This window comes from Acanthopagrus latus, chromosome 9 (assembly GCF_904848185.1).
Source record: "Acanthopagrus latus isolate v.2019 chromosome 9, fAcaLat1.1, whole genome shotgun sequence".
Lineage (NCBI taxonomy): Eukaryota > Metazoa > Chordata > Actinopteri > Spariformes > Sparidae > Acanthopagrus > Acanthopagrus latus.
In genome coordinates, this window is record NC_051047.1 from 28,897,849 (window position 1) to 28,921,659 (window position 23,811).

General features: G+C 43.1%; 2 protein-coding genes across 7 annotated transcripts; one reads left to right on the forward strand and one right to left on the reverse strand.

Moving 5' to 3' along the window:
• The first annotated feature begins 76 nt into the window (after positions 1–76).
• Positions 77–12,990, forward strand: pknox1.1 (pbx/knotted 1 homeobox 1.1). Of its 6 annotated transcripts, none has more exons than XM_037109974.1 (11): positions 77–193; positions 1,703–1,815; positions 3,837–3,967; positions 4,456–4,627; positions 5,747–5,947; positions 6,036–6,186; positions 6,328–6,425; positions 8,127–8,255; positions 8,342–8,418; positions 9,189–9,355; positions 11,199–12,990. In XM_037109974.1, exons 2-11 carry the CDS (start codon positions 1,765–1,767, stop codon positions 11,375–11,377), a joined length of 1,356 nt encoding a protein of 451 aa, XP_036965869.1. In that variant the 5' UTR covers positions 77–193; positions 1,703–1,764; the 3' UTR covers positions 11,378–12,990. The 6 variants fall into 6 exon arrangements, with proteins under 6 accessions (XP_036965869.1, XP_036965874.1, XP_036965871.1 ...); XM_037109979.1 differs by having other exon boundaries at positions 6,036–6,153; XM_037109976.1 differs by lacking the exon at positions 77–193 and adding an exon at positions 428–568.
• On the reverse strand, positions 12,101–23,395 carry tmprss3a (transmembrane serine protease 3a). The gene is made up of 14 exons (XM_037109973.1): positions 23,072–23,395; positions 22,949–22,989; positions 21,813–22,026; positions 21,586–21,699; positions 19,771–19,887; positions 19,432–19,555; positions 19,145–19,264; positions 18,485–18,531; positions 17,884–18,049; positions 17,301–17,470; positions 17,117–17,212; positions 16,900–17,042; positions 15,347–15,499; positions 12,101–13,158 (listed from the first exon to the last, which is right to left on the reverse strand). Exons 1-14 carry the CDS (start codon positions 23,136–23,138, stop codon positions 13,114–13,116), a joined length of 1,617 nt encoding a protein of 538 aa, XP_036965868.1. The 5' UTR covers positions 23,139–23,395; the 3' UTR covers positions 12,101–13,113.
• Positions 23,396–23,811: the final 416 nt, after the last annotated feature.

Sequence of the window (23,811 nt, forward strand, 5' to 3'; positions counted from 1 at the left end):
AAATGAGGGCAGTGAAAAAACCCCCAGCAGGGTGCAGAGGGACTCTCAGGCAGCAGGACGTCATGACTCCGCCCACCTCATGACTATTCATGAGCCGAGCGCCCCTGCGTGCCCTTACGCGATGACGCAACGCGACAACTGCGGGTCCCGATTGCTGCAGCCGCTTGTCAGTGTGACGAAGATTGGCACTCAGGTAAGCTGTCACTCAAAATCCCTCTTTTTCCGTTCCCTATCAATCAAACAATCTGGGCCGCACGCAAAAATGCCCCGGGGCGAGGAGCGCGGACCTAGTCAGAGCGGCGGAGGGTGTTTTTGGAAGGGAAGCAGAAGCGGCAGAGCTCCGGGAAGAATTAAAAAAAAAATCTGTATACAGGGGAGGGGGGGTAAAAAAATATGTCGGCGTTTTGGGGGCAGAGGAGGATTGTGGAAAAGCAAAGGGCGAGAGCTAGAAACGAGGCCCGACAGTTGTAACGTTAGCGCGGAGGGGAGGGGAAGGAGAGGGCAGCTGTCCCCGCTTGATTGATTGACTGATGTGGGAAGGTTTTTGAGGATCACCCGGACTAGCCTGGTGTGCAGCCAGCGCTTCTTATTACCACTGCAGTCGAATTAGTGAACACGACTGACGAGGAATGCATATTCATTTAAAAATGTTAATGGAAAAGCGGCCGCTGCTGTCTTGTTATTCGGGCGAGCGGCTCGCTTCGTATCAATCCGCACTGGGGTCTTTTTTTGTACCTGGCTAGCTTAGCTGGGTTAGCTTGTTTTTCTGGCACCGATTCCCTTTTGCTAAATATGGCGCTTTGCATTTTGGCTTGCACCATACCAGCACGAGAAACACTTTAAAGTTAACAGTTAGCCAGCTTGCTAACGTTAGCTGTAGCTCGACCAACACGGTTTAACCTCAGATCGGGTCCAGGAGCTAACGCGAGTGTAGCGTTAGCATTACGAGCTAGCTAAATACTGTGTGAAATCATGGCTAATTCCAGACGAGCGTCTTTGTCCGCGAGTTATACTAATATTATCCCAGTTAGAGGATAGTTAGCTGATCCAAGCACCAAGGCTTCTTTAAACTTTTACGTCCTTTTGCCGCCACAAATGTTACGAGGGGCTAACACGGGGCTAAAAGCTAATTTCATCGTGGTGGGTGTGTTAAAAGCAGTTAACATAAGCTCACTATTATCACAACAAGGCACCTCAGGGTTTGTTTAACAGTCTCTCTGCTTTTATAGGAAAGGCCTGACCAAAAACCTCTCATAATAATTACAGGATATAGCGAAATAAATTGGTAAACGCTGTCCCTTTTATGTGTAATGTGACTGTTGTTATGAGGGAGCCTTCACATTCCCTTGTTTTGCCCAGATGTGTGTGCACATACCGACACACAACATTAAGATTTTAGTTTATTTTAATTTTTTATAACTTCTGTTGTTGTCCTACATCTCCTTCAAACACTGCACATCCATTTTTTTGTATCATAATAGTTTAGTTTTTGTAATGAAACATCCAGCAGAAAGTCACATTAAACGGCATTAATGTTCAACATCTGTTCCTGTGAAGTATGAAAATAAACCTGTTTTTTTTCTCCCTCCTGTAATCACACCAGCACAGTTCAGAAAAAGCAAACCATCATGTAATCATCCTGACATCATGACAGTTACATTATTAAAAGCTAGTCTAACTGTGTAATGTGTGTATTGTGTAGGTTGGCCACCTGTCCCTGTGCTCTATAATGCCCCAGTGTTTGCAGCATCTGCAGTGAACGTGATGGCAGCCCAGTCGGTTTCCATAGACAAGTACCCAAAGGGAGAGCAGCAGGTGGGTGACAGGGAGATATTTGGTTTTGGGACCTGGAGGCCTGAACACAAGCCTGCTCCATCTGCACTTCTTTATACTTGTTTGCTGAAGATAATCATCCACAACAGTGTTTTGCAACAACAACATGGAAATGTTTCAGGCTACAACTCACAGTGATCTGCATCCTCTGCACATGGATCCCCCTGTTTTATTTTTAGTGGTGATAAGTCAGGCTGAATGGCCAGACAAAGGGAAGCGAATTATGCACGTAACACCACAACACTGACAATTTTAATGCCGTTACATCAGTTTTAGTAATCTCTTGGCGGCGTGCGTGTCTGTCGGTGGCAGGCCACCACAAATAAATCACTGGATGAGACACTGATGCAGTTTAAAGACCCCTTCTTCTGCCAAGTATTTATGTGTCTGTGCTTATGTAAATTGCTTACAAAACATCTTTACTCAAGTGCCAAATTTGGGGGTGTCGAGAGCTGAGAAGGATCTATGACTAATGAGAAATTTTCCACCCCAAGCAAGTGCTTATTTTTAGCATGTTTGTGCTCAATCTAAGTCATTGTTGGTCTCAGTCACATGTTCGGGGATGGGATTTATGCCCTGGGTTGTGTGAAAGAAAAGGGGGAGAAACCTGGCTCCTGATCTATGAATTTGCCTCAAGCCGAGTGCTACAGAGGCTACGGCCGCATTCTAATGTCCTGTAATTTGCATGTGGTGACAGGCGTGTAAATGAAGTGTCTTGATTGTGTTCTAGGTTGCAGTCAGATCGTCACTAGATATTTTAGTGTTTCAGTCTGCATCGTGATTGTCAGGATGCAGTCCAGCCATGGTGTTCAAGGAAAGGTTCATCTAAAAATGAATGTTCACTCATCATCTCCTCCCTCCATGCTGATGGAAAATCAGATGAAGTTTTGTAATCCACAAAACATATCTAGAGCTTCACAACAAAACTGTGTCGCAGCATTTTCATAAACTTGTTTTAAAACAAACAAAAACAGCCCCCCAAAACTCTAAAACTCCATTAAATGCATGCTGAACTAGCTGTTATCACTTCCTATTTGCAGTGTACTCCTGGATGTACAGACAACTGTCACCAGATTACTTTGATACTGAAGACAAATTAAAAACATGTTGTTTCTCAGGCAAGTTCTGCACATGTAAGGAACCTCCTTTTTATGAGGATTTTTAAGCAGTTTTAGGGATCCATCATCTCCATGTTGATGTAAAGTCAAGTTTCACAGTCCATAAAACATTTCCGGAGCTTCACAGTAAAACAGAGGTGCAGCATTCTCGTAAACCCCTGAAGTAGCTGGAGACTTGATTTAAAACTTTTAAAAAAACAATCACAAAAATGTAAAAAGGGCTCCATAAAGCTGGTCCGGTGTTATCTAGGTCTCTTGAAACACCCAAATCAACATGAAAAGACTTTATCTGCACCCTTTTGTTGCTGCTAAGCTAAAAATGTTCGGGTGTACAAGCTCAACCGCACATCAAGGGTGTGAATAACGTCTTCTCAAATCAATATTTTGAATCTCCAGGCTTTTGGAGGCTCAGATTAAACCAGACAAGCAGTATGGTTTTTTTTGTAGTTTTTTTTACACTTTACCTCGTGTGTACCATCGTCACAGGGGAGATGATGCTGATGACAGAGTTTTAATTTTTGGGTGAACTGTTCTTTGAAGCTCATCCTCTCTGACTGAAGAGTGCTGTGATCAGCTGATACAGGGCTGAAAACTCACATTAATAGTCTTTCTCCCTCGTTAACGAATCCTCAAAACACCTTCAGATTAGATTGCTCTCCGTCTTGCATGAGAACGTATAGTTTCTGAAAGTGTTTTTCAGACCTTGTTCTCATGACTCCTCATATTGAAGTGAAGCTCTGTGTGAAGTTTTGCCCTGCAGCTACTCTTGCTCTTCACATGATGTCTTCATGTCGCTCATTCTCTGCCTTTCTCCTCACCTCCTCTGTCAGTTTCTGTCTCTCTTTCTTTTCCTCACGTCTTTTCTCTTTCTTTTTTTTTCTGTAGATGCAAGGTGTGGCGACGGTAGACAGCGATTCGGAGCAGAAGTTTATCGAGGGGACGTTGGCAGAGGCGCCCAGCCCGGCGCCCACAGAGCCGCAGACACCCATGGACGTGGACAAAGCCTCCATATATCGGTAGAACTAACTGTGCTTGTGTCCTCTGTTCCTAAATCTGTCTTAACTTCATCACTTGGGAAATCATATGATGTCTGTGAAGTCCTCCCCTTTGTTCATGTGACTTTCATGTTTCTTTTCTGGAATTTGAAAAGTGAAAGAGTGTTTTAACACCTACTACTGATTGTTTTGTTGTCTGAACTAATGGAAGTGTTTGTTGCATTTGTTTTGTTCACACTGCCCACGTACAGTCTAATCAGGGCCCACAGACAAGTCACATGGTCTCACATAAAGCTAATTTATTGGAGAGTGTCTGTCAGTGCACTGGTTGAACTGTAGTCAGATCGCTGTAGTCTTGTGTTCAGTCACATAACTTCAACACCTCTTTTGTTTCCTTTTATTTGGCATTAAATCCAGACTATATTACTGATGATGAAGTGTAATAATATGTGCTGTGAAATAAATCTGCAATTAAGCAGCTGTTCTGTCTTTTGTGTACCTTTCCACAGACATCCCCTGTTCCCCCTCCTGGCCCTGCTGTTTGAGAAGTGTGAGCAGTCGACGCTGAGCTCCGACTGCATCACCTCGGCCAGCTTCGACGTGGACATCGAGAACTTTGTCCGCAGTCAGGAGAAGGAGGGAAAACCCTTCTTCAGCGAGGACCCTGAGCTCGACAACTTGGTGAGAACATCGAGGGTGGAAATCCTCACATTTCTGTTTGTTGTTTTTATATTTACACACTGCTCAGGCCCGAAAATCACCCAAACTATTTTAAGGGTGAACTATATATTGACAGTTTGCAGCATAAACAGACTTGTTTGAAGACGAGAACAGAATAATATGGCTTTGTTTTTCTTAAATGGAAAAAGAGTTTTAATTACAGTCAAATCTTGTTGACAGAGTAATATTAGACCGGTGGTCGTCTGATTCGAGCATCTGTTGGACCTTCATCTCTAAAGATTTACATTTTGGGCTATCAACATAAGCAGGTGACAGAGAAACAGTTTTAGATCTGAGGTATTTGACAAAACCAAAACAAGAATGTGAAGTATTTCACAAAGAAATCCAAAATGGAACCTCACACACTCAGTAGTCGGTGACCTTTGACCTCAGCAGCCTGGTGAGATGCCGACCTGGCCACATATTAATCAGAATACAGGACCTCCTCAGAATGATTAGACCACATCCGCCAGTGTCACCGTGCTGCTCAATCTGACTATTTTTCAACTCAGACACTTAAATCATTTGAGAAACAACGTGGGTCCTGTGCTGCAGCTGGCTCTGACCTCTGACCTCTGACCCTCCTGAAGGAGCCAGGTTTAACTTTAGTCTCCCTCACCCAACCACGAGGGACAGAAATACCAAAAGAATCTGGTAGCGGTGTCTTTTGACCTCCAGCTGTAGGGCTGCAGCTGACCAGAGTCCAGACTGACTGGACTGAAACACACAGATCTTCTCTCTCTTCATCAGTCATGTCACTGCAGGCCAGCTTGTAACGTTTATAAGCCAAGTCTTGTCTCGAGCTACAACGATTCATCGATGAAACTAATCATCAACTATTTTGCTGATTGATTGGTGAACATTTTGTGTGTGACTCGTTTCTGCTCCATCTATTTTTTTCTAATTATCCTGATTGCATGCAACACTATAATATAATAATAACTGTAGGCCATTGCGTAAAGTAAAATACTGGATAAAATCAGAAGCAAGCAGTAGGACCTCAATGAAGATCAAACAAAATATAAAATGAAGGAAGACAGAAGAACAGAATGTTGTATTTTGAACTCTTCTGTCGTGCAGATGGTGAAAGCCATCCAGGTGCTGCGGATCCACCTGCTGGAGCTGGAGAAGGTGAGCGACCTGTGTAAGGACTTCTGCAGCCGCTACATCGCCTGCCTCAAGACCAAGATGAACAGCGAGACTCTGCTGAGTGGAGACCCGGGAAGCCCGTACTCCCCCGTAACGGGTCAGGTCCAGGGCTTCTCACCCACCAAGACTCAGGTGGAGATTAAATAAGTTAAATTATTATTCCTAAAATATCAGATGAACATGACAGTCACGCTGCTGTTGCCTGCTGTGTGCTCTGCAGACCACCAGCTCTATCTCGGGGACCATCAGTCCCCAGGGTCAAATTGTGGTGCCTGCGTCAGCCCTGCAGCAAGGGAACGTTACCGTGACAGCCGTCAACCCCACCCAGGTGGTCGCAGGTATGTCACCTTGGCATACGACCGCTCCCTCAGGTACTTGACTGTTACTGCAGCTGATGTGTTGTCATGAAGCAGTGGGACACGATGTTCAGAGCTGTTTACCGGCAGCTGTCAGTGGATTATATTAATCTGAGTATCTGTGTGTGTGTGTGTGTGTGTGTGTGTTAATTCCAGGTGGCACGGTGTACCAGCCTGTTACAGTCGTCACTCCTCAGGGCCAGGTGGTAACACAGGCTCTGTCTCCCGGGACAATACGCGTCCAAAACAATCAGGTACTCCTTCTCTCTCTCCGTGTGACTGTGAGGATGAGCCAGTGTTTGTAAAATGAGGAGGTGTGGAGGTACATGAGCCACCGGAAGCCCTAAACAGCCACGAGTCTAACACATTATATCCTCCGTTTCTCCGGAGATAAAACAGCTGCAGTTAATCTCTATTTGTTTTCTTGAGCTCGCAAGATACTTATTTCATTTTCACAAGATAACAACATAATTAATTCACAAGAAAGCAATGATGGCTGATGGATTTCTTGGAAGAGTCACGTAGGGAAGGGAAGCCCTTTTCTACACTTCACTTCATATTGTGTCCACATGGTGAACTAATGGTTACTTGCTGCCTTAAAGGAAAGAGGGATTCCAGTAGTTTATCTGGAGATCTCCTCATTGTAACAGCTGGATTTTTGGTTAATACAAAAATAAATTTATGAAACATATTTAATATATTATGAATTATTAACTAATGATTGATTGTTAAGGCAGCCGAGCATCAATTATATCAATTATATATATTTTTTAACAAGGCTTTTATGGTGAAACATTTGCAGGAAGTGTTTTTGGAAAATTCTGACTGTCCAGGTTGTATTTTGTTTTTTTATTAATGTTATTTATGATGTTAAAGTCTGGAAGAAGAAAAGTTTAGCTGAACAGTTTAAGAAAAATAAAAGATGTGTCACAGTTGTCCTGATGGATTGTGGTGCCGTCAGACTCTCATTCGTTGGCGCTCGTTATGTTTCACTCTGGAGTGGTTGAGTCATCAGTGACACCTAGTGGTAAAGTTCAGCATTAAAGGTATTTGGACCAATATTTGGCTTTCGGGTCGTTCCATACCAGATCATACCAGGACCACACGGTTCATGTCTGGGATGTTCCTGGAAAAGTTTTGAAACCTCTATTAAATTCAGACTTTGCAAAACCCTGTAGCTGTTCACCAAATACTTTTATGTTTTGACTTTATGAAGTTTGGCCCTCGGCGGCAAATTTCATCATGTAAGCGATTCTCTGTGTGTATTGTAAATGTCATTGTTTACTTATTTTACTCTGGATTGAGTTGAAATTGGTCCTGAAACATCCAAAAGACCTTAAGAATCATTTACAACATTCATTCTTTCAAATCGTTGTTGCTGAGTGGTTACAGTCATCAAATTAATAACAGGAAGTCTTTTTTTAACAGAACAAAGAATCAGAAATTCATATTTGGTCCTGCATGAAAAACTGAGACACTGAGCTCGTTAAACAGCTTCGGAGCTGAAAAACAAACTTACTGGGTTGTTTTGACTGTAGATTTTCCCAAGAAGGATTATTTTAACATCCTTTAATATCCTCAAGGTTTTTCATTGGTCTGATTGTTGTTGAGCCTGTTTTTCATTGGGTCCTGTTTGAGTTACTGCTGGTAAAGTTTTTGTTAGTCACGAGCTAGATAAGGTCATTTATGTCCAATTTCCACCCAATCCATTGAAAAATAAGCGATTGGTGAGGTTCAGGATACACATACAGAAAAATCACAACAATGCTGAACTGTAGCTCAGAGGGTCAAACTCCAAAAAATCATATTTTTGAATATGTATCGTCTGTTTTTCTGCACCCGCTGCAGCAGATGTTGTTGTTGTCGTTCTTAAGAAAAGCTTCGTCATGGCTCGTTCAGACGTTGTTCTGTTTAAATCCAAACTGTTTAAGTGTCGTTGTCGTCTGTGTGCTCAGCTCCAGCTGCAGTTTCACCAGGACCTGAACCTCTTTAATCACGACGACAACTCAACCAAGAACAAACGTGGCGTCCTCCCCAAACACGCCACCAATGTCATGCGCTCGTGGCTCTTCCAGCACATCGGGGTGAGTGTGTGTGCAGCATATCTCTGCCTGTTTAACACTTAAATCCTTGAAAAGAAAACACTGAGTCATTTCTTCCTCTGCTGCAGCACCCGTATCCCACAGAGGACGAGAAGAAACAGATCGCCACTCAGACGAACCTGACGCTCCTGCAGGTCAACAACTGGTGAGTTCAGGTGTCAGTTTGGACTATTTATAGATCAAATCACTTGAGATCTGTCAGAGTAATAAATCAAATACACTAAATTATATATATATTTTTTTGTTCTTGATTTTATTAAACTGAACAATTGAAGGCAAATATTGTTACTTTAATGTTATTCGAAATCTCAAAATCACAATTTTATTGCATTTTGTTTTTTTTGGTTTTATTTCTCCAAGACTGCACCTTCATTGTATGGAATTATATTTTGTGAAGCACTTGAGGTTTTATTTCCAAATCTAAGATTTTTAATCTTGGCAAGCACAGAACTTTTTGCAGTGTGTTTGAGGGTCACAGTGTCAGTCATAGCAGGGTAACTCGCTCTTTCTCCACCTGTTGTTGCAACATTAATACTACTTTTACACAAAAATCAGTTAGTATACGCAGTAAAATCACTAAAAAAGGCAGTTAACTTCTTTCATGTTGCCAGCGGGAGAGTTTACCCCTGGTCATCATGAATACACCAGGAAAACAGATCGTTTACCTCATCAGAGAACAACTAGATGATACTGAACTTGTTTTCAGAAGGTTTAATCAATAATATTCTGAAAAAGACACATTGAAATCCAAAGTTGCAAATGGGTGAGACGTCTTATAACTCTCTCATCTCTGAGAGTTAAAAAGGTTTGCAGCCTGACTGAAGGACTTTTAGGTGGAGATGTTTCATCACAGCCTGTCAGGACCAAACACGCGTTCCAGCCAGTACTGAACCAACCTGTGTTCGGTGTCTCCAGGTTTATTAATGCACGGAGGCGGATCCTGCAGCCCATGTTGGATGCCAGCTCCTCCGAGACACCAAAAGCCAAGAAGAAGACGCCTCAGAACCGGCCACTGCAGCGCTTCTGGCCCGACTCCATCGCTGCAGGGGGAGGAACTCACCAGCAAGTCACCATGCCAGACGGTAGGCAGCTCTGCTCTACATGTGGTGACGACTTTATTTCAGGGCACTCAGGGTCAACGCATCAACTTAAAGCTGTCAGAAAGCTGATGTAGATCTTTATACTACCTCATATTACTTTTATAATCAAGGACTGTTGAAGTTCATCGTCTGGCTGCACCAAATTGATTTTAACAACACCAACAGAACAAGGCTGCATGTATTTCACTTTGCTTCCCGTGTGTTGGAGGCAGAGACTCGTCGGCCTCGAGCTTCGACAGAAAAACACAGAACTGGTTTTCTTCTAAGTTGTAAAATGTATTTCGGTGGCTGAAATTATATTTAGGTATGCAGGGTGACTGATCATTACCTGCGTCTCATCACTGATACAGATAAGATAATTTCACAAATTAATGACTTGGGGGCAGTTATTTATACACACCTGAATGAATGACAGGTTTCTTCCTCTGTGTTTATTGGTGGATCGCAAACCAGCTTTCATACAGCCTCCCACTGTGTAGATGCTGCGCTGGTGAAGTCAGTGAAAGAAGTTTGGCTTCAGATTATCAGCTAGAATTTAATTAATGGCTGATGGGCGATAATATACATTTCCTATCATCAGGCTGATAATCTGTTGTGTATCCCTCTTAAATTGTCCACTTCCTTGTTCTGATACAATCAGCACAGGTCACAATGTTTCCTGTTGGATTAACTCTATGAAAAACACCTGTGATCAGTCTTTCGGATTCAGAATTGCAGCTGCTATCTTTGCATCCCGATAGTCCTCCATCTATGTGGATGGAGGACTAGTTTCTAGGGTTGCACGATAGATATCGGATAAATTATCAGCCTGATAATGGGAAATTTACATTATTGTTTATTGGCAGATAGACATTTTAGATGATAATACAGAGCTAAAATGCTTTGGTGAGAGGGGGTCTGCACCTTAAAAGTTGTTTTGTGAGCAGCTAATAAACTCAGAAGAACAACTAACACACTGTTGTTGTGCTCATGCTGTCGAACTGCTGCACTTGTGTAGAGCCACACAGTGTAGAGCAGGTTTGTGTTACAAGAGGAACACGAAATCTTTTCACAGCTGGAATATCAGACAAACTTTCTTTGCTCACTACGTCTTAGCCTTTGTTACACACAGGTGTGCATTCAGAATCATAAACATGTCCGTTACAGCAGCTGAAAACAATCCATACTGTGCAAGCCTACTGTCTCCGTACAGCCAGTCAAATCTTTGTTCTGTGATGAAACGCAGACGGTCACACTGAGCCAGACAGCAGCTACACATCACAACAAACCACATCCACTTCCTGTTAAAGTCTCCTAACAATGAACACACGTCTGCTTCTCTCTCAGCTAGAGCTGCAGAGACTAACCACCTGTTTAGTCGTCGGCTATTCAGTTAATCACCAACTACTTTGATGATCAATTAATCGATCTAAGTAATATTTAAGCTTGTTACATGTGAATATTTTCTGGCTTCTTTCCTCCTCTGTGACAGTAAACTGGAGATCTCAGGGTTGTGGTCAAAACACTGATCAACATTTTCAGATATTTTAGAGACCTAACAACAAAATAATCATCGTATTCATGGACAGTGGGAATAATTGTTTGTTGCAGCCTGGACTGAACTTTAGCTTGTTGGACGAGTTAACTGCTGACGTCAGTTTGCAGCTGCTGTGGTTCTTCCCTCCTCATAACAACACGCCGTCTGTCCCTGACATGTAGTCGAGTGTGTTTACTTCACCTCAACCAAGTTTAAATCATTCATTGTTTTAGACTAAAACACTAAGTTAGTCGCACTTCAACACGCTCTAATAAACAGTGTTTTAAACAGCGTCTCTTCCATTCTCAGGTACCATGGTGACCATGAACGTGGAGGGTCTGCAGAGCCTGACGTCAGACGGCGCCACGCTGGCGGTGCAGCAGGTGATGCTGGGAGGCCACAGCGAAGACGAGTCGGGGGACAGCGTGGACGAGGACGACGACGACATGGCCGGGCTGGGCCTGGACAACAGCGACTCATTGCAGTAGACGACACACTCCCTCACACTCTGATCTACACACACAAAACACAACACACACACGACAAGTCCTAGCACACACACACACACACACACACACACACACATTAGGTTTACATAGAGCACAAAGCTACAGGATGTGACGGTCCTGCACTCTTCCAACCCTCCACCCTGCTGAACGGCGGTTTATGCTGCGTGTGTGTACATCAGGAGTTTCATTTCAGAAACCGTTTTATAATTATTTAGTTGACGTATGCGAGTGCACTTTTTTGTATATTTAAGCTCAAAAAGATTAAATCAAACAAACGGAAGAAAAAAAGAAGTGTTAAAACACCCGAAGCAAGTTTGTAAGCTCCGTTACTAAATGTTGACTGATTCTTTTTATTTCGTCCCGTCCCCGGCTGAACTCTCATTTTGGATGCCAACACTTTAAAGTTGTATCTGTAAGAGTTTGTCTTCACTTTTTGCATGCTTGTGTTTTGAGTAGATGTGCGCACTCTTACGACCGACTCCACGGCTCGTCGCAGAGCCCGAGTGGAGAGAATGAAAAAAAAAAAAAGAGGAGAGATGCTTATTTTTATATACAAACATATGAAAGTAGTGTTTTTGTTTCATTTTTGTGTTCTCCTGTTTTGTAAGGAATATTTATGTACAGATTCATAATTAAAGCTAGTGACCCTGTTTTCCAGGGTTCTTTGAAGTTTTCTAAAAAACAGAAAAAGAAATTGAATGCTGAAGAAAATTGCTATTTAAATTGGTTTTAAACTTACGATACTAACAAGGCCTTACGTGTTTTTCTTTTCTAAAGAATTCTTGCCAAGAAGCACAAAAACAAAGTGTGACCCTCGGTGAAATTGGTCAAAAAGACACTAAAGTGCAGAACGCTTGTGCAGTTCTGCGAAGCATCGTTAATAATTTTACTTCATCCGTGAGAGATCTCTCGCTGCAGCGCTCCGATTTTTTAAGTACAGCCTCATTGTGTATACCATCCATCTTTTAATCATTTTACAGTAGTAGCGTAGGCGTCACTTTCTCAAATGCACAATCCAGAACACTATGCTGATCACACAATCACAAAGGGTCCGACTGTGAGACCCCTGGAGCGGCAGCATCCACAGTGACACGAACTCCAACATCATCATCGTCATCATCATCATCATCATCATCAAAACGAAGAAGAAGCAGCAGTGGACTTTTTGCACGCATTAAACTTTTATTTATGTACACGCGACGGCGCTGAAACAAAGAGGAAGTTGGACTCCTTGTTGTTGCCGAAGCGCTGCGGCCTCTGTCGGTCCCCCCGCCACTACAAACTGATGTAGTGAAAGATTTGACAGCTCGTTATCAATATGTTGATATTACTGCACAAATTTGGGGTGCCTCTCGTTTGAGTATCTGTAATATTGTACTGTACAACAGTTGTCTGTCAATAGTTGCAGTAATCTGGTTTCTATCCCTCTTGTAAAGACTTGAAATGCAGCCTGAAGAGGAGGGGGTGTAGTGACGGTGAGCTCTCGGGCCCTCACGTGCGTCTGTCTTGCTTTTTATGAAGCGTTCTTCACTTTTCTCTCGTCTGTTTTGCCTTAGAGCTTTCTATTTTGGAATAAACGATGCCTAACTCTCCGCTGTGCACCGGCTCTTCTCTCTGCTCCGTCAGGATGAGTGTGGATCGAAGGATCTGTCTCTCCGGTGTAAAACAGTTTGTGTCTTTTTAGTTTGTGGTTGTGTGGAAACATACGAGGTGGTTCAGTTGTCTGTGCTCTGAGTCGGGGAGGTTTGAGCCTCTTCTCTCTGAAAGATGACAAAGAAAAGGAGAATTTAAACACAAGTGGCGCTGATGATCCAGCTGGACAGAAAGAAAGCCTCGGTGGGTCCATGTGGACCGAAACTCCCTGAATCAAACGTAAAAGTGGGCATTGATTAACATGTAAGATGTGATAAATTGATATTTATTTACATATTTATGTATGTTGAAAAATGCAAAGATAAAAAAAAAAGAAAAAATACACAGAAATTTGTTAGAATAAATTAGAAGCAAATGAAATCAAACATTGTTACTTTTATCAATTTGGGTGCATTCAGTTGTATATAATTTATTTATTTATGCCATTTTTGATTTTTGCAGTTTCGGTCCCTCAGGCACGAAATCAGCAAAATCAAGAAACTAAAAATGTTTTACAGTCATGATAACACTAAAAATAATATCATGCCTTGCAGTTTAATTCATAATATGCAAATCAATTGACATTTGTTTTAATTTGCTTCAGTATTTATTTACCTTTTTATCCTAAGTTCTTAAAACATCTGACCTGCAGGATTCAGGATTTATATAAATTACCTTTTAAAATTCAAAGGAAAAAATACAGATATGAATACGTAAATTATTTTTTTAATGCTTATTTTTATTAGAATAACAATTTTGGTGCATTTAAAGACATAATTTTATTATCTTAGATTTACCCTGAAATGTTAAAAATGATTAAAAAGGTCCGAATCTGTAAGTCTGCATTTGTAAACCAGAGTTTTAAGTTCCTTAAACCACCAAATATGAAGATTAATATGTTGATTATTTTCTTGCTTTCTCTACAGTTTGTTTGATTGTTAGATATTAAAAAATGTCAATCAGTGTTTCGTCCACGACCCAAAGATTCAGTTAACTGAGAAAAGAATATTAATCTTAATCGATTATCAAAATAGTTACTGTATCACATCATCTTAGATATCTGATTAAAAAGTGAAACTTTTGGTTTTGCAGAATAAACAAACAACACTTTCGTATTCTAGGAGTTTGATTTACACACAGACTTTTCAGGAGTTTAGAGGTAATTTAACGAGGGAATAATTTAAACAAGTTCTCGGCCCGTTTGCTCTCAGACTGCTGCAGTGATCTAAGTTTGTCTGAGAGTTTGGTACCAGCAGAGCACACGGAGACAAGGCCCGTTTTATGTTCTCATATCACAGGATCTAAATGGTGAAAGGAACTCGGTGTCAAGTTTAACGTTTCAGAGCGTTCACCATATAAAGGCAGCTGAAACCGGGCCAATGGGACGACCCCGCCAGCTGCTGCAGTCAGACTCTATTACAGAGGAGAACCAGCTGTCGGTCCAACAGCTGGTTCTGTACCGCGCTCGGTCAGTCAGGAACTGACTGGAGGAACTGGACGGGTTCACTCATGTTTCTGTTTAAATACAAAGACTGTGATGACGAACGAAGACGCTAAACAAAGAGTCTTTAGGTTTTGGACTTTTGGTCAAAAGACGTCACATTTTTCACTAGTTTTAGACATTTTATAAACTAAATGATTATCGATTAATGGTGAAAACAATCAGCAAATATTGATTATAAATATGATCGTTAGTTGCAGCCCTCATCTGACAGGCTACAGAGCTTCAGTCATCAGTCCAGCTCAAGATGTGGAGGATTGAAACTGCCAAAATTAAAAGTAAATAAATCATTTTAAAAAAGGTTGAATAAAAAAATGACAGGCCATTAAATGCAAGTAGGGGCGTTAAAACAGAAGTAAACTGAAATATCTGTTAATGTCACATGTTATAAAAATGCATTATTTAATTAATGCCTACATTTATTTTCAGTGTTATCTTTATTGTATCATCAGCATTAATTCATTTGAGCCATTTCTTTTATACATTTTGATTTGGGCAGTTTCAGTCCTCCATACAGAACCGGTGTTTTGGACCAGTGACGATTGATGATGATTAAAATAAATCATTATTTTAAGACTTTCCTCACATCTGAGCAGTCTGGATTATATTTATGAGACAGAAGCAGCTAAATGGAACTCAGCCATCATCTTCTAGTTATTCACACCTGTGATTTTCCTGCTGTGAACATTTTTTGGGGGACCAGGTTTGTATCTCTGGGGCTCACAGGTTCAGTACCGGTCTCGTGTTCTCTAAAGACCAGCGTCAGTGGGTCTGGCCCCTGAGGTGGAGGCGGGACCAGCTGCTGGCGTACTGACCTCCATCTGTTGGCGGATCCAGCTGAGCGACTCTGTGATACGAGTGTAAACGCCCGGCTTGTTCCTCATCGCGCAGCCGATTCCCCAGCTGGTCGCTCCGACCAGTTTCCACACGGACGAGTCCTCGCAGGCCAGAGGGCCGCCGCTGTCGCCCTGACGACGGACGCAAACAAACAGGTGAGACATTCTTTCAGGGTCTCGTCTCACCGAGCACGTCACCGATCCTACAGAGCCTCAGCAGTGACCTGAGCAGCTCATGATTCATTCACATTAACCAAAAGATAAATGTTGACAACAAAACTCAACATGTAACTGATGGATTCACTATAACATTTCTTAAATTTGGCTTCACAGTGAAGAGTCCCCACACAAAATGTTGTTTTTAAAAAAAAACCTACATGTTTCTGGTAATCAGTAAAAAAAAAAAAAAAAAAAGCTTTATTTCTTTATGTCAATTTCAGTCCTCCATAGTCCTCAAATATTTATTTAGTATTTATTTTTGTTTTTATACATGAATGAAAACAAATGTACAGCAAGTGGAAAATCAAAGGTTAGCGTGAAAAAGGTAAATTAATACAGAAGCAACTTAAGGAAATGTCACTGATGTCACATTTTATAAATTAATTAAAGCCTTAATATAATTTTTACTGCATTAAATGGAACATAAATGTATTTATTGAGCCATTTGTTATTTTTGTTTTATTTTTGATTTTGTCAGTTTCAGTCTTCCACAGTCCTGAAATATTATTATTATTTTTACATATATATACATTTAAAAAATGAATAAATTATTACATAAAATAGAAAATATAGTGTTAGCAAAAAAAGGGGAAATTACCGAACATCTTATTACTGAAATGTCATTGTCATATTTAATGCATTAATTAATGCATATATTGTTAATACATTGATTTTTAAAAAAATAATTGTTGGTGCATTAAATGGCATAAATGTTAATTTTATTTTGGCAATGCTGGTCATACACCTAAAATAATTTTGTATTTATTTGATTTTATTCATGTATTTTAAACATCTATACATTTAAGAATGAATAAATTATTACATAAAATGTTAAAGTAAAAAAGGTAAAAAAAAAAATACAGAGGCAATTTATAACAAATGTCAACCAATATTGATTATTTATATGATTTTTGGTGCATTTGGTGGCATTAATGGACTCTTTTTTATTTTTAATATTCAATATATCAGGTTTAGTCCTCAATACTTCCTGAGCCTGATTTGACAAATTAGCATTAGCACTTTCAGATTAAGAGATTAAAGCTGCACCAGAGATTATTTTTATTATCGATTGATCTGAAGATTTTCACTATTAATCGATTAATTATTTATTTTATAAAATATTTGAAAATAGTGAAAAACATCTTACATTTTCCAAAGAGTCCAAAAACTCAAAGTCTCTTAATTCACTGTCAGAAGTGAGAAAGTAAATCTTCCCGTTTAAGAAGCTGGAGACGGACAGTGTTTGAGATTCTTGTTCGTCAGTCAGTTTTCTTGGTTCTGGGTGTTTAAGTCTGAAATAAACGGGTCTGTACCTGGCAGGAGTCGGTTCCTCCCTCCAGGTATCCTGCACAGATCATCCAGCTGGTGATGTAGCCCTGGTAAACCTCCGGCTGGTTGCAGGTCTTGGTGGAGAGCAGCGGCACCATCGCTGAGCGCAGGACCACACTGGTCTCTCCTGCAAACACGTCAGTTATCACACTACAGCCCGTTTCACATGAGGACAGGTGTCAGCTGATTTCATGTTCACACCTTCTTCTTCAGTCGCTCCCCATCCTGAGATCCAGCACATGGTTCCTTCCTCGAACTCCTCCCCGTGGTTAGGCAGACAGATGGGCTGCACCAAGCCTACGGAGGAGAGTCTGAATGAACTACAACTCCCAGACACAGTTTCATCATCAACAACAAGGAGAGTGATGGATGACGCCATCATTACCATTAAAGACCAGTGCAGTGGCCAGCTTCATGAGCGCGATGTCGTAGTCCAGTCCTTTGGGTCTGTAGCGGGCGTGGTAAATGATCTTCTCCACGGCCAGAGACTGAGCTCTGTGGACCGGCTGCTCCGTCAGACCCACGAGCACCGCCCACATGGACGGGTCTGCAAACCTGACGGGAGCAGAAAAACATTTCTGTCAGACTTTAAACTGAGTCAGAATCTGTGAGCTCAGCAGGACGAGGGAGTCACTGGAGATTAATCTGACTCCAGCTTTTACAACTTTAACTACACACTGTGGAGAGTTCCTGCAGCAGCAACATGTAACACCGTCTTCCATAATGGAGGACGTCTCCAGCTACGTCAGCTGGTTAGCAGGATGCTGCAACTCTGTTTCACTGTGAAGCTCCAGAAATGTGTTGTGGACTACGAGACTTCTCCTGACTTTATATCATCAGGAGGACGAGAGGAGGGGAGGACTGAGTGTTCATCTTTGGGTGAACTGCTCCTTTAATCACTTTATATTCTGTATGTTTCCTGAAGTTCTGTCTTCAGAGGACAATAAATTGATTTGGTGGTGACTGACCCGTACACACAGTGTGCAGCGGTGAGGATCCAGCGTGACGTGACGACGGAGCCTCCACACAGATGTTCACTGCCGAAGTGCAGGCTGACCTGCCAGGGGAACTGACCCGGCCTGGAGAGGTTCCCCCCGACGATACGGCTGCTGTACTGAGGCCGGGAGCCGCATTCTGAGGACACATGGGGAGGGTCAAAGGTCAGATCCTGAACCTCGAGGGTGTGGAGTAAAACACACACACTGGGTTAACAACACGAGCTGGTCACCAGACTCCCTAAATCATTGTTTCCTTCTTGTAAATTCAGCATTAAGTTGTCCAAAAACTAGTTGGAGTGGCCCTTTAAAGCTTCAGCTGTGAGTGTTATGGATTAAAAATATCAGTATCAGACTTCACAGAGCTAGAGAGATGTGATCGTGCATGCAGACAAAGAAACACATAAACACACTCATGCACACACACACTGTCTGTACGAGTGATGTCATCACAGTAACAAAGACACACACACACACACACACACACACACACACACACACACACACATCTGAACACCATGCAGGGAGCTCATGTGCTCCTCTCGACTCTGCAGCCTGCAGTTTGTTTCCTCACCCAGACACTTCAGAGTGGTCACCGACCCTGAGCTGCACTGACTCTTACTGTGGTGAAACAGGAAGTGGAGGTCAGGTAAAACTCAGCAGACACAAAGACGTATGAAAGCTCAACGCTGACTTCACGGAGCAGAAACCAGAGAGCAGGAGGCTCGAACGTAGACAAACGTTTGTCACCGAGGAGCAGATGATCTCCTCAGACAGTCGACATGCGTGACAGGGAAGTGGGACGTAAGGTAACTAAAGTAGATCCACTTCTTTTCCTCACTGTGTCTCAGAGGAAACACTGAACTTGTGGATTCCCTAAGAAAATCTATGAAAGCAGCTGTTTAACAGCTGGTGACGTCAAACAAATCAGACAATCTTTTACTTGGTTCAGTCCTCATCTTTGTTCTCCTCTCATTTTTAAACACTTCAGAAAAAGATTCAATTCCACTTAGTGGAGGGCTGTGGAGTCTGACATGGACTCGTTGTCGCCCCGTGTGGCCGTCAGGGGAAGAACAGTCATGACACCTGTGGTTGAGTTTTGTCTCGAGGATTTAACCTGAATGAATTTGATGTCAGCAACATGTTTGTTGGGTGGATCATCAGCCGTCAGATCAGTTAGAGAAAGTACTGTTTGAGTCCAGAGAGTGAACCGGGCCTGTGTCGTCCCTCCTACCTGAAGCTGGTGGCGTTCTGGAGCTTGATGATCTGTGATTGGCTGAGGTTCAGGGACACCAGGTTGAACTGGAGGTCCTGCTCGATGGAGGTCAGAGCGACGAAGAACGACTCCACGTACCTGACACACAGAACAGACGTGTGCAGGTCAGACCGCTGGCGTTTTAACAAACAACATCACAAACAAATGACTTGAATGTTCGCATGAAGCAGCTCAACGCCACACAGAGTTCTGAACCGTGCAGGACGATCCAGATCTGTGGATGTGGGTCATTATCAGACGAGGACCTGGAGTATCCGAGCTGTTTGCAGGCGGAGAGTCCCAACAGGTTGTTCCAGCCCTCTGAACACACCGTCCTCCAGACTCCGCCCCTCTGCACCTGCAGGACGGAGCTCCGCCCACTCAGACGCACTGACACACGATCAGACAGACAGAATTCAGTTTGATGTGTTTCCTGTTAAACACTGAGGAGAGTCAACAAACCGTCAGATAAATAACACAAACAGGAAGTGGTTTTACTGGTGTGTGTGTGTGTGTGTGTGTGTGTGTGTGTGTGTGTGTGTGTGTGTGTGTGTGTGTGTGTGTGTGTGTGTGTGTGTGTGTGTGTGTGTGTGTGTGTGTCTCACCACAGCCGAGCTCGTCCTCTCCGTGGTCACACTGAATTTGTCCGTCGCACTGATTGGAGCTGCTGATGCATTTAGACGACGAGCTGCAACGAAACTTCCCCACACAGCTCAGACCAACTACACACACACACGCACACACACGCACACGCACACGCACACACACACACACACACTCTTTAAGAAGAACCGACCCAACAGACGCTCCAGAACTGAACCGATTCACGCTGCAGCTGCTGTCGAATAAAATGTGATATATTGATTTATCATTGTATTAATAATAAACTCAGTAATAAAACACTGATCTCAGCTCCCTGGTGTCTCTGGTTCTGAGTCGAGGTGCCGTTTGTTTGGTTCTCATCAACACGTGTGGGTCCAGCTCAGCTCTGGTTCTGATACTCAGCTGATCTGCTGTGGACGGTGACCCGGTGCCACTTGACACCAGCTGCTTCCCAGAAGTGTTCAGGTGTTCAGAGAGAGGAGCCGGGGGAGGCAGGTAACACGTCAGCTTCAACATGAAACTGTGCTGACGTCTGGATTTAAAGCTGTTTGAAGACGTTGTGGATCAGAAACATCTGAGATTAAAGATGAGACTTTATTGATCCCATATTCTAGATAAATACAGTAAAATCTGTATATCGAGCCATAAATGGTGAAATTATTCAATAAAAAAATCAAACAAAACTATTCACATCGTTCTAAGTTTCAGTTCTCAACACTGTGTTATGTTTTAATATTATTGTAAAAGAAGCTCTTTTCACTTTTTAACTGTATGTCAGCGTCTCAGCAGTCTGGGTTCCATCTGACAGGACGTTTCAAACTATTTTCTGAACACTGGAAGAATAATAAAACATTTTCCCCTCTCTGCTTCTTCTGACAACAAGCCTCATGACTAACCATCACAGTCACACTGAAACATCTGAAGGCTCATCTCATGTTCTCCTGAGATGATTTTTACTTTTAAGATTTGTGTTATTAAGAGAAAATGTTCGACATCTGACATCAGATCTGTGCTCAGTGCAGCGAACGTTAACAATGAATCCAGAGTTTCTCCAGTTTCATCCAATCTGAAGCAGAAGAAGCTGTTTTTCTACTTGTTATTTTTATGTTTATGTTCATATGTATATAGGAGTTTATTCCATTTTATTTCTTACCTTTTCATTATATTTTTTACTATTGTTATTGTTTTTTTTTGTTTTGTGACTGTTGTCTGTGGGACAATAAAGGAATTCTGATTCTGGTTCTTGTTGTACTGATAAAATCTGCCAACACGGCTTCAGCGTGTGGACAGAGAGCGACTCCTCTGGAGCTCCAGCACAGACGAGGCGTGAGATCTGATACTGATCCGTGTGATCCGGGCTGCAGAACTGATCAACACACGGAAGTCAAAGAGCTCCAGAAACAAGCAGGAAGTAAACAAGGTCACATATCAAAACATCAGAACTAAGATCTGATTCACATCTGCTCCGTCAGCGATGCATTCTGGGATTATTATGTTGAAGGTTTCAGCGGGAAATTATCTGGAACTTTATCTGAATCTTGTTTTTTAGTTTTAAAAGAGAGTTTTGATGTTTTTCTGGGACAGGAAGCTGATCAGAGGTGAAGATGTCAGATGTGGAATATGGAACCTGACGACTCGTCTCATCACGTCTCTCCACACGACAGGAAGCTGAGAGTCAGAGTGACCTCAGGTGTTCTGTGTGGGTGGGATCTGAGTTGTGTAACAGGTAAGGACCTCATCAAACATTGATGGATCAGAGTCAGTCCTCGCTACACTGCCTCCATTATCAGACAATAAGTTCCCGCTGAGCTCCTCACCTCCGAGTCCGATCCCCAGAACCAGAGTGACGGCGACCGCGACGCAGGAGGCGATGAGCAGCTCGAAGCGGTGAGCCAGCAGCCGACTCCTCCAGCTTTTGTCCAGGTCGTCCTCTGAAGAGACGCACAACAAAATGAGCTCATTTTATGATCTCTGCATTAATTCCTGTATTCTCCTCGTTATCTTTTGACCTCTTATTAATGACTTGAGTCTTTGGTTCCCTCACCGTGCATGAACGGCTGCACCTTGGTGACTGGCATGGTGGGGCTGGGTGCAGGTTTGGCAGGATCGGTCTCTGGGTTCGGGCCTCCGGTCAGGCTGCCCAGGGGGCTGACGTTCAGCGTGTTGGGGGTCTCGACCACGGGGAGGTCCTCCTCCGTCACCGACACCACCTCGATCTTAGAGGGGTCCGGTTCCTCCGGAGCTTCTGCCTGAAGTTTCTAGAGAGACGATCGATCAGACAGATGATTGAATCAGTGAGCCGCTTCAGCAGCTGTTTGGACTGGAAGTGATCAGAAGTGATCAGGACTGACGGGGTGCAGAGACGCTGGTCCACAGAACCACTTACACCCCCTGGTTCTGATGGACTAAGCTGAATATTTGCTTCCTTTAACAAGGACACAAACTCTTCTTTGTTCAGGCTCCAGCACCTTTTCTCAAGTCACATTTAAGAACTTTTCAAGAACTTTCAAAGAAAGTGTTGATATATTTTCCAGCCCTCAGATCTGTGGTGGATTATATATTTACAGCTCAGACCTCCACACGCTCCCTTCAGCTCTTCTGATCAGTTTCATTATTTCTTCATGTAGATGGATCATCTGATATTTAACCTTTTTCTGATTATCAGAATCAGATTGTCAACAAAATCGATTCATTTTACTATAAATATAATATTGTAGTTTGAATATTTGATCCAATCTGCCAGCTGCTGTTTTTTGCATCTGTTCAAAAATTTTAAAACACATTAAAATGCAGCTGGAGCCGTCTGTGTGTCGACTGATCTCAGGTCTGCTGACGAATGATCCCAGTGTGGTGGTTTGGTTCAGAGACTGAAGTTATTATTATTATGATGTTTGCATCAAATCTGTCGTGGAGTCGAAGGTAAAAGCAGCAGAAAAGTACAAGTGCCTCAAAATTCCCAGCTGGGATAACCAGCACCAGAACCCAACATGTGCTGGTCCAGCTGGTGACCCAGCAGGACCAGCACATGTGCTGTCTGTGCTGATTGTTGTACTTTGAGTAAATGTTCTGTAACATTGCATCACAGGACATATCAACATGTTGCTGCTGTTCTTTACAATACGGTGGAGAGAAACATCACTGATCCTGGATCAGTTCACATCAAAGTGTCTGCACACTTACTGTTGGGGGAGTTGCTGAGTCAGCAGCAGCAGCAGGATCAGCTGAAAGATAAAACACGACGACATCGTTAGAGGAAAGAGAAGCAGAAGAAATGATGAGGATGATGAAGCTGGATCGACGTACTGATCTCCACGAAGCTCTTCGTCATCGTGCCATCGTCCACGCTCAGCTGAGCTCTGTCCAAGACCATGTCCTCTCCTCTCCCGCCGTCTCTCCTGGTTTCCTCTCTTTTATTCCTCTTTTCCTCCCTCTCTCCCTCTGTTAATGGCCGCCCTCCTGCCGTGTACACTGAGGTACAAAGAGACACCTGAGCAGGTGAGTGCTGCCACTCGCGGAGGGATCAGGTGACCCTGCACCTCCCACTCCGAGGGTAAGATTACGGACTCGAGTGTCCCCAGAGTGTCCCGGGACTCAGAGAGGAGGAGGAGGGGCGGGTCAGAACCTGGCTGCTGGTCAGAACCTGGACGGGCCTCACTGTCCAGCTGCTTCAGAACCTGGAGGGGCCTCACTGTCCAGCTGCTTCAGAACCTGGACCGGCCCCACTGTCCAGCTGCTTCAGAACCTGGACCGGCCTCACTGTCCAGCTGCTTCAGAACCTGGACCGGCCTCACTGTCCAGCTGCTGGTCAGAACCTGGACCGGCCTCACTGTCCAGCTGCTGGTCGGAACCTGGACCGGCCTCACTGTCCAGCTGCTTCAGAACCTGGACCGGCCTCACTGTCCAGCTGCTGGTCGGAACCTGGACCGGCCTCACTGTCCAGCTGCTTCAGAACCTGGACCGGCCTCACTGTCCAGCTGCTTCACAACCTGGACCGGCCTCACTGTCCAGCTGCTTCAGAACCTGGACCGGCCTCACTGTCCAGC

Excerpts from the sequence above, each read along its gene's own strand:
- pknox1.1 (XM_037109974.1), top strand. The coding sequence starts at position 1,765 with ATGGCAGCCCAGTCGGTTTCCATAGACAAGTACCCAAAGGGAGAGCAG. Across the intron at positions 1,816-3,836 it reads ACCCAAAGGGAGAGCAGCAG|ATGCAAGGTGTGGCGACGGT; the intron begins GTGGGTGACAGG and ends TTTTTTCTGTAG. Across the intron at positions 4,628-5,746 it reads ACCCTGAGCTCGACAACTTG|ATGGTGAAAGCCATCCAGGT; the intron begins GTGAGAACATCG and ends TCTGTCGTGCAG.
- tmprss3a (XM_037109973.1), bottom strand. The coding sequence starts at position 23,138 with ATGGTCTTGGACAGAGCTCAGCTGAGCGTGGACGATGGCACGATGACG. Across the intron at positions 22,990-23,071 it reads GAAGAGCTTCGTGGAGATCA|CTGATCCTGCTGCTGCTGCT; the intron begins GTACGTCGATCC and ends TTTATCTTTCAG. Across the intron at positions 13,159-15,346 it reads GGATCCGCCAACAGATGGAG|AGAGAAGAGGCTCAAACCTC; the intron begins GTCAGTACGCCA and ends GTCATCTTTCAG.